Source organism: Haliaeetus leucocephalus, unplaced genomic scaffold (genome assembly GCF_000737465.1).
Source record: "Haliaeetus leucocephalus isolate CR32 unplaced genomic scaffold, Haliaeetus_leucocephalus-4.0 Scaffold808, whole genome shotgun sequence".
Classification (NCBI taxonomy): domain Eukaryota; kingdom Metazoa; phylum Chordata; class Aves; order Accipitriformes; family Accipitridae; genus Haliaeetus; species Haliaeetus leucocephalus.
Window position 1 is genome coordinate 3,059,354 of NW_010973244.1, and position 10,032 is coordinate 3,069,385.

The following is a 10,032-nucleotide window of genomic DNA, read 5'->3' on the forward strand; positions in this document are numbered from 1 at the left end:
GGAAGAGCATGACCTGATGCCACTGCTGTTGTTGATATCTTTTCTGTCCTTTTCTTTCTTTCAGGGTCACAACAATCTGGAGTGCCGTATTACACAGATCCAGGTGGACCTGTGATGAATCCCATGGCTATGGCTTTCCACGTCCAGCCCAATTCCCCGCAAGGAAACCCAGTTTACCCACCCCCACCCTCCTACTGCAACACACCACCTCCCCCTTACGAGCAGGTGGTGAAATCCTCCACGTGAGGACTCTGGCTTTCTGACCTGACTGTGTGAGAAGAAGGTGCTGTTGCAAAATGACCGAGATGGAGGGCATCCGCCCTTTTGAACACTTGCTAGTTCTCCAAGTCCTCTCTCCTTCCCTTCCCTGCACCTTTCCTCATTAAAGTTACTTGCAAAGGGGTAATTTTTAAAATTTTTTCTTTTCTTTTTTTTTTTAGTAGAAGTGGATTTTTTTTCTTTGTCTTCATAATGAGAGAAGTTGTCTTTGTAATGCTTTTAATGGAAACCTATATTTAAAACCTGTATGTCTTTCTCTTTATTTATTGTTCGTTTCAATCATGGGTTTAATTGTGTTGTGGCAGGCTACTGATAGTGGTTCTTTATGCAACCCCAGAGTGATGTGCACTCTCCTAAGACCCCATAGCAGAAATGCCCTCATCTATGGGAAATGACAGAGGAAGAGGGTATAAGTAGAAGAGGCAGGGCAATGCTTTTACCAGAAATGGAGACCACCATCTTTTTCTTTTATGATTTTCTTGTACAATTTGGTTCTGATGCACAACAGAAAGATGCTGTGATAGAAGTCTCTGTGACTGGAGCACCAGCATTGGTCGAGTCATGGCAGGGGCTTTGCCAAGCGCCCTAGAAAAGAGGGAGTCATTACTTTAAATGATGCATCTAAAAGCTGAAGGACCAGGATTTGAGTATTTCTTGGCCAGCACCTGGGCTCTGCCTGTGTGATCGGCATCCTGGCCCCCCTTGTTTTGCCAGCGGTAAGATTGTAAGAAACGGCCAATGACCTAAATGTTGTTAGTGAAAGGGAGGTGTTATAACTTCAGAGCTACTTGTGCTTGTGCCTCTTGACAGAACGGTTAGAAACACTGAAATATGTAGGTAAGTTTTCTTCCCTAAATTGGAAAATAATTACAGTAAGAAGGAATGGGAGCATGTTTCCAGGCTTGCTCCCCTTGACATTGATGGGAGTTTTGTCCCTGAGAAATAGTAGCTTTTATTATGGTCTTACTGCTGCCACAAAGAGTACCAACTAGAGCTGTCATCTCCACGTGACAGATCTGTAAAACTATTCTCCTCTCCAGGTCAGGCAAATAAATAACTTTTTGGGACTGGTGTTTAAGAGCAGTTCCTTGACCTGATGCACAGGTGGTTTGGCTTTCAGTGACTCTTAGCTCTTCATGTGTTTTGCTGCGAGCAGCCCCAGGATTCCCAATTTGCCATCTTATGCTTGTGTCTGACTCTGAGTGACCACTGTCAACACCTTCAAATAAACACAGAGCCCCTTTACCTCTGAGGGCCCTCACACCCATCTATGTCTAGCAAAAATGTGAAGCTACTCTGAGACATGACTACGTATTAATGGGACCTTCTCCCTTCATGCATATTCAGAGCTGTGTCACTAGCAAGTGACAAAAAGAAGATGTTATTGCTTTCTACTCCTGAAGGACCTGCAGAAACAGCATAGCTGAGGGTTAGGAGTCTGATGTGGTCCTTTGGATACCGGGTGAATGCTTACTCACTGCCAATACACTGACTGCTCCCGTGTCACTCCAGCCAGCACGCAGAGGTCACTGAGGTGGTTTGGAGTAATCTGAAGACCTGTGGTGCACAGGGAGCCAAAGCTTTATTGTGCAGTTAATGCATGCCAGTGGCTTGTGAGAACTTGTTCCTAGGCAGCAAGCTGGATTTGCAGAACTATCGGAAAAGACCATCCCTTTTATTATGAACATGAGTCTCTTAACAGAAAAACCACTAAGGGTCACTGGTTCTAAAAGCTGCTGGTGCAGTTAGTAGTCATCTGGAGCACAGCTAGCTTTTGAGGAGCTCATTCCTGCAGATCTGACTTGGGTGAAATTGTAACTAAGGCTTTCCCTTACTGTGCATCATCATAAGGGACAAAGCAAAGTAATTCTGTGTGTGTGGTAGACACTTAAGATAACAAAAAAGTATGTTTTGTGTATGATTACTAGGTCCATCTGCACACCACAACTGTATATATTTTCTAAATTAGTGTGCACTTGAAGTGTAAAGCTGCATATGTCACTGAATATGGTTGTGTATACACGACAAAAATTTTTTAAAAAGCAGATCCAACCTTTCTTTTTCTGTCAATAGGAATGACAACAGACCTCATGTTAGTAGATAGATGTTAAGTCCTTTTATATTATGAAATGTGCCTGTGACAGCTGTCATTTTCTTGGACACATTGAATAGAAGCCTTTTATAGTGAATTCTTCTGCTGTACATTGAAATTCAACTTCTGGTGAAGTTTTCCTGAAGTCTGGCTGGTTTACTTGCTAGTGTTGATAGATGACACTACCTCTTACAACACATACACTCCTCTGCTAGCAAACTTGCTTGGTCTTCTCTTGAAAACAAACATAGCACCTGTGTGGGCATCCATATGAATTACTTGCAGACTGTTTACGTGCCTTCCCTTTCGTTGCCTTGCTTTTGGAAGTTTTTAGGTTTTCTTTTATTTTTTCCCTTTTTTTTCCCTCTTAGTTTAAGGAAAGGAAGTGGGGAAAAAGAAGGGAGTGTACATTGCACGCTTTGCAAGGCTGGGTTAGTGGGTTGGAGGATGGATGGAGCCGAAGTAGGTCTTTTTACAGTCTCAGGGGCTTCTACTGCTCATAAAACTTGTGCAGGCTTTCTTTTGAAATGCATTTTATTAAAGTAAGATTGGATGTTGCTGTACCTCTAGCCCTCTTCGTTGTTCTTTCCTGAGCTGTATGGTTAAAGTTCTGTATATTACCAAGTAGAGTTAAGAGTGTGACCTCTTGTGTGCAGAGGAGGAAAGAAGGCAGGGCTAATGCCACCGAGATTTGTACTCGGCAACGCTTTAGCAAGCCAGATGTGAAACACAGGCTACAGGCGCACCATTGGAAAGGACAGGATTACTTCTCACCAGCGGGCAGTGATGACAGGTCGGGGGTGCAGTCCCACAGGTGAAGGAAACCATCATCTTCCAACAGGATTTTACTGAGCAGTAGTGATGCCCTAGGAGTTGCCAGCTGCTGCAGCTGTGCTAATGTCAACTTCCTCGTGGTGTGTTGATTCTTTATCCATTGGGATTCCTGTGCTGGATCCTCTGGGTGCTGCTACTGTGTCCTCTCTCTGACACAACAGATTTTGGTGCCTCACTGGTGAGGCAGGGTGGTGTTTGACTGCAAAATAAGGTTGGTGCTGGTGGCTGGGATCCCTGGGGATGTGTGGGGCACTCCCCTGCCCCTTCCCGGGGGCACCAGACCAGGGTGCAGGGCTGACTCCCCACCTGCCTTTGAGATCTCACTATCTACATTTGATGGCGATTTAATGTGTTGTGGGGATCAGTCTCCCGGTTCTTGCAGAGGTGTTTGATATGGGGGTTTAAATGCCTTGAACAGGGCTTGGGCAAAATGGAGATGCTTAAGCCAAGCCGGCAACATAAACGACACCCCCTTGAAGTCCTTTCTTCAGTTGTGTGTCCCCAGAACATGCCCGATGTACCCGTGAGGAGGCAGTGATCGTGGGGGGACATGCGCAGGTGGGTAAGGAAACCCTTGAGGTCTCTGCTGCTGTGACCCTGGCAGAAACGGGAGCAAGAAGGGGGTCAGTCCCTTTCTGCCACAGTGAAATCTCCAGCTATGCTGCTTTGAGAGAAAAGGTACTACCAGGGGCTCTCGGTACACCTTGCCTGTAGCTCTGGTGTGGCCAGTCCTTCGTATGTCCAAGGCTTGTGCAACAAACCCAGGCTGCGCTGTGGGATGGGGAGGGAACCTGCCCTTTCTGTGGCTGGGCAGTTGGCTTTCAGCCAGAGGTTTCACTGTCTCAGTGAAGAACAGCAAAGGTTATGGATGACTGGATGCGCTCTGCTCTCTTTCCTCCTTGGGGATCATGCAGGGAGGGAATGAGCGGAGGCCTCCATAGACTTGTAAGGACCCTGTGATCCTTGTGTGCAGCTTGTGCCTCCAGGTACGCTGTCATGAAATTTGTCTCTGAAGGGCTGTGAAGGTGCTATTCCTGAGACTCTGTAGCTCTCAACAGGGAGTCGGCCAGCTCCTCATGAAGCAAACCTTCCTGACCTCGGGTGTTTTCAGGGCCATGGACCCGGCTATGTTTCTGAGCAGGTTCTAGCTGCTAGTTCTTCTTCCACCATTGCTGGTGAGACAGAAAAGCCCCGTTTACTTCCCTTCCTATCAGCTGGCAGGGGTTTCTCACCTGTAGGTAGCCGTGTGTGACCAACACACCATCCACCCTGCCTCCTGATGAGCTCTTCAGCTAGCAGTGCCCTACCTCTGTCCCACCAGCCCTGTGTCTCCCAGGCCAGAGTGGTGCAGAGTGTGCACTCTGCTTTCCAGGTGGAGGGAATAGTTTATTTCTCGAGTGTTTTTCAAGTCATTACTTGGCTACAGATACCAGAACACCTTGAGATTTGTTTTGGATTATGTTAAATCGATTGGCTGCCTGATGAGTGCTAAGGGTAAATGCTTGGGACAGATGTATCCTGACTCCTCCAGACCTTAGAAATGCACTTCTTTGGTGGAACAGACCTTCTTAAATCTTGGTTTAGGGGCAAGCGGAGGGGGAGGAGGGTGGGCAGGTACTGCCTGCCTCCCCTTGCCTCTGGCATGCACATGAACCACTCTGCCACTGGCTGCAGCCACGAAACCCCAGCAGCAGGGGATAGATGCAGGCAGTGCCAGGCAGCTGGTCATGAGCTGCTGGTCAAATGCATTGCAGACTGGGAGGTGCATAAATGCTCAACTTGATGGGTTTTGGCAGAAAATCAATCCCAGCCCCTGAACGGCTGTCCTCAACTCCTGCAGACCTGTCTTGCGTGGCAGCAGTGGAGGGCTGGCAGGGCTGCTGGTGCAGAGACTGCTGGTGGTCTGGGGTAGGTGCTGCTTGGGGGAGATTTTTGGTTGGGGGGGTGGGATTGGGTGACCTGGTGGGTGGCAGATGGGTGGGTGTGACCCAGCACCAACAGAAGGACAGAAATGATCCAGCTGCCATCAGTAAAAAGGCATGAAGTGGCACAGCCTGAAGACTTGCTGGTTGGCATCCTGCATGATGCTTTATTTCTGTGGGCAGCTCCAGGGGGTTATGCAGACATTGGTTATCAGCCTGGGTTTGTTGGTAGGTTGCTGTGGTTTGAGAGGGGAGGAGATGAAGAATATGCTTGTAATACCATCTTCTTCTAACTAGCTACTGTCAGGAGTAAGCAGGGGTGCAGAGTCACTCCGTGATCATGGGACCGGCCTTGCAGATGCTGTGTCCTGCCTATCACAGGAGATTTTGGGAATTACTTTCCTTCAGCTTTTGGTTCCTCCCTCCCCCGCCTTATATGCTCCACATATCTCCTTTCAGCCCTGCAGCAGGAGCATGAGATCTTATTCAAGACGATCAGAAGAAAAGCAGCAATGGGGATTGCTTTCTGTCCTTCAGCAGGGCTGTAAAGCCTCTTTGAGCAGTCAGGCCAAAGCTCACCCTTCAGTCACTGGTGACCCAGCTCTAAGTTCCTCAGGCTCACACTGAAGGCAAGGGCTGGCTGTTGCCAGAGCATCTCCTGGGCTCGGAAGATGCTTTTTTTTTTTCTGAGGAAAGTAAGTTTTCTTCCCATAAAGTGCCTTGCTGCCTTAGGCCCTATTGAGGGAGGAGTCCATATTAATGGGTGAATTAAGTTCATGGCAGTCTGAGGGTTTATAAAGTTTTGCTGCTGCTGCTGCTTCTTCAGCCTTCCAGCAACTATGCAGCACTCGCTGTCAGGCCCAGGGCAGCTGAAACACCTCTGCCAAGGTGTAGGCAGGAGAGCCTGTCAAGGCAGGGCTGTTGGGCTGAAGCTGCTAAAGTAGCACCATCATCTTATTTGTGGATTTTTGTTCTTGATTCTCCCCTCCACCTCCTTCTCCCTGGTGTGACCAGGTGCCCCAGGCTCATAGGAGAGGGGCAAATGTCACCTGCAATATCCTCCAGCACCTTCCATGCCTCTCTGTAATTAGCAGGCTGACTCATCAGTTGTGCTGCAAATAGGACCTGGCCTGACAAGGAGGGTACCAACCCTGCCATTTCTGTTTGGGGCTGCCTTGCAGCTGCTCCTGTGTTTCATTATCACTTTGGGAAAAGATAATGCAGCAAAAAGCTTTTTTGTTTTGTGGGTGGTTTTTTTTCCTTTTATTCCGAGCTCTGTGACAGCTTACATTGCTTTGAAAACAAACAGCTGGGACTACATTTTTCCAACAAGCTCTTCAGACTGCGTGGTACACAAAAGCACAAAGGAGGTATTGCTCTTTATTCCCTACTTAAAACAAAACACAAAACCCCAGATGGGTTAGTTGTATATGTATATGCCCAAGGCAGCAGTTTTTGGCACACAGGTCAGCCAAGAAGATAAACCACCTTGTCAGATAGCGGAGCCTTACTTTTTTTTTTTCTTCTGGTCTATCTAATACATCGCTGCTAATTCAGTGGGTGAGAGAAATGGGCCAGGATGTATTTGCAGGCCCTGTGGCTTTGGAAGCCCTCCCCTCTGCTGCCCTGGCACTGGGGCTTCGAGCTGTCCTACAGCTCAAACTGATTTTACAGTTGTTTGTACTCTTTGATAGGGAAACTACTACAGACACACCATGCAGGGGAAGATCCGGCATAAGGCAGTTTCTACAAAGCAACTGCTAGATAATGATGCTGTGAAAGAGGAGAAGTGCAGCTGGCAGCCACTGTCCCAAGCTGCCAGGTCCTGCAAGGTGAAGGGGACAGCAGGGAAAGCAGAGGGAACAGTGACAAGTTAAGCACCCCTCTGACTCCAGGGGCTAGAGATGGAGGTAGCTCCTTAGCTGCATGTGTTATTTTGGCTTTATGCAGTGAGAAAGTCACAAGGATAGGTGTGTCTATGTCTCTATATTTATCGCATGCTGTCTAGCTTATCTAATAGCTACAGCTGGATTTACAGCAGCCCACTTGTATCTGCTGAAGAGAAGCGGTGGCTGAAGACAGGTCACTACTGCCTCCTGCGTGCAAATCATGGCTGCTCTGCTGTGCAGAGACGGGGTTCCTGTGCGTCAACGTGAAACCAATGAAAATGAATGGGGGGAAAAGTGAGCAATTTCACCAGGAAAAAGACTGTTGCATCAAAACACCCTGATGAGGCAGGGCTCAGGCAGCACAATGCTGCCTAGCTATTACCTGACCTGCAGCACACATGCTTCTTCCCAGCCCTCTATCCTACCCTATTTTGACATTACAGAGAACTGTTGTGCTAAAAAAAGCCCTAATGCATTTATCTAGCTACAGCTGAGTTTGTAGAGATTATCTTCAAGTCCCTACCTACAGACCAGAAATAATGCTATTAATTCAAAAAAGCAGCAGTTGCTCTCTGTGGCAAAGAGGGCCACAAGTGGCACATGGGGCTTTGTGAAACAGAAATACTTACTTGCAGCACACTTGAAGTTTCCTTCTGTTAAAGCCGAGCTAGAGAAAAACATCAAGCTTTCTCAAAGCTGGAAAACAGATGTTAGCTGGACAGAGAGATTTCATACATGTGTTCTTAAAAACCAGCTAGTCACGAGTCAGGCTGTAGCTGCAAACTGTTCAACAGGACCTATGTGACCAGAGAGGAAAGCAACACTTTGCACTAAGCAATCCACATTAAAAGCACCTGGGAGAAGCAGCAGTAAAGAGGCCTGCAACCCTAGTAAAAGGTGAAGGTGTAGAAAAAAAAAAAAAAAGGTGGCAATTTGCTCACTCTCTGGCATGTGTTTCATCCTGCAGGACTGTAAGATCGGGAAGCGGTTCAGCAGTAAGATCAGTGGGACAGCTATTGCCACAGTGCTGGAGGGAAGGAAGGAGTACAAGGAAGGAGGAAAAAAAAAAAAAAAAAAAAATCACACAAATTACCACCACATAGCTTGATCTTTACTAATAAAGCCAAAGAACAAAACATCAGCATTTTTTTCCTCTTTTTCTGCCCAAAGAGCATCTCCATTTTTAACACTACTGCTTTTTGCAACAGATGGACAATTACACACAGACAAAGCAAACAAGGGAATATTAAGACTTTTTCCACATTTTTAGTTTGATGTGATTTCTGAAAACAATGCCTTGGTGAAATACATTTTTTCACCTTCACACAATATCCTTTCTTAATGGGCCACCTAGATATCACAGTGCTGTGACAAACAGAAAGGAGGAGCCACGGGGAAAGTCACATCAGGAAGACGAGGCAGACGCACTGTCAGACGCTTCCCGACTCGATACATTTCCAGTCTTGCTCAATTCCAAGAGGACTCTGCAGAGAAAGACAGTGCCAAGCCCCACCGCAGCAGAAGGCTGGCTACAGTACAGAAAGAGCTGGTAGCTGACTTGCTCATTATTTCAATGGGTGCACTCAAGCATCTTGGAGAACTGCTCAGTATTAGGCTGTTCTAAATGTGTATATACCTATATATTTTTTAAACCAGGAAGCTTTAATTACCCTTGGGCTCCAGCCAGCCAAAATCACCTCCCACATGTGCCAGTCCAAGCTCAGCAGCAAAGGCAGCATATATGTATATAATCACCGAATGAAAAAACCTGCCTGTTGACCCCCTAGTTAACAGTCAGTACAACACATGCTTGGGATTTGCCAGGAAGGCCGGTGGCTTCTGTTGTGTGTTTGCAGGCAGTTCCTGCAAACCTGGCAAGCCTCTTCCCGCTTAACCCACCGCACATGCTCTGCAGTCACCGCCAAGGGGAAGGAAAAAAGGGGTAGGGTGATGTGAAACAGGATCAGAACTGCCTTCTAACTCCTTAAAATTTCTGTGAGACTTCACCCTGGGCAGGTTTCCTCCCTGGCTTATCTATGGGCAGGATCAGTGATCCACAGGCTGAAGAAAGAAAAACAAAGTTAGACCTTAGCATGGTTGCCATGGAGGAACATCTCATTTGAGATGGCCTCTACTGGTGCACTCTGTGCATTGCCTCTCGTAATCAGCTCTCCCTGTTCCTCACTGATCCCTCCGCTTTCTGCTGCTCTGCTCCGGTTTGCTTCACCCCAGCTGCTTGCCATACAGCATCCCTCACTCCCACTGACTTTCAGCATTTTCCCTCATCCCTGGCTGTACAGATGCATCTGGGTTTGGTGTCCGCCCCCCCCCCCCCCCCCCCTCTTCCCTTTGGCGGGGGGGGGGAAAAGTCTTTCCTCCTGCTCCGGTGTTTTAGTCATACCTGACAATCCAGCAGAGGAGCTACACTGAGACATTACAGCTGTCCCTGCACTGGCACTGCTGCTGTTGGCCAGCAGAACCAAATGTGGAGATTATTAACATCCCAATGGATATGGCAACAGACACTGTGAAGTTCAAGGAGGTCACCTGCTACCATTCAGATATTTATGCAGGAGCAACACTGCATCTCCAAGCCTGACCGCAAACACTGGCGCTCAGCAGATGGCCCACAGGTCATGTATATCCCGATGCATGCCTGAAAGGTCAAACTCACTGCCATCTGTCACACTCGCACCTGACAGAAGATACCAACTAAAATAAGCACCTGGAATGACAGAGCACAGGGAGCCCTGGGGGAAGGATGACAACAGAGCCTGAATGAGTTAGAGTGTGCTACACCTATTTACCTTTTTCAAGCAGTAAGCATATTTACTATCTGGAACACATAAGCCTGCTGTAAGTGTACTCAGAGTATGTCCCAGTTCTCCCAAACCGAGAGCCTCATACTCAGGAGCACCTGGAGGCACGTCTAGTATTTCACAACCCCACCACACTACAAGGGGAAGCAAAGCACTAGCAGCACAGTTAAAACTAAGGGCAAAGGGCTTTTTCTGTT

The 10,032-nt window shown here is 47.5% G+C and overlaps 1 protein-coding gene across 1 annotated transcript in view; it reads left to right on the forward strand.

Annotated features, from left to right (window-relative positions):
* Window positions 1–527, forward strand: part of VOPP1 (vesicular, overexpressed in cancer, prosurvival protein 1) — a 65,590-nt gene extending 65,063 nt beyond the window's left edge. Inside the window, exon 5 of the mRNA XM_010581809.1 lies at window positions 65–527. Within this exon, the coding sequence (XP_010580111.1) occupies window positions 65–246 (182 nt within the window). The 3' untranslated portion in view covers window positions 247–527. The remainder of the gene's footprint in view (window positions 1–64) is intronic.
* Window positions 528–10,032: the final 9,505 nt, after the last annotated feature.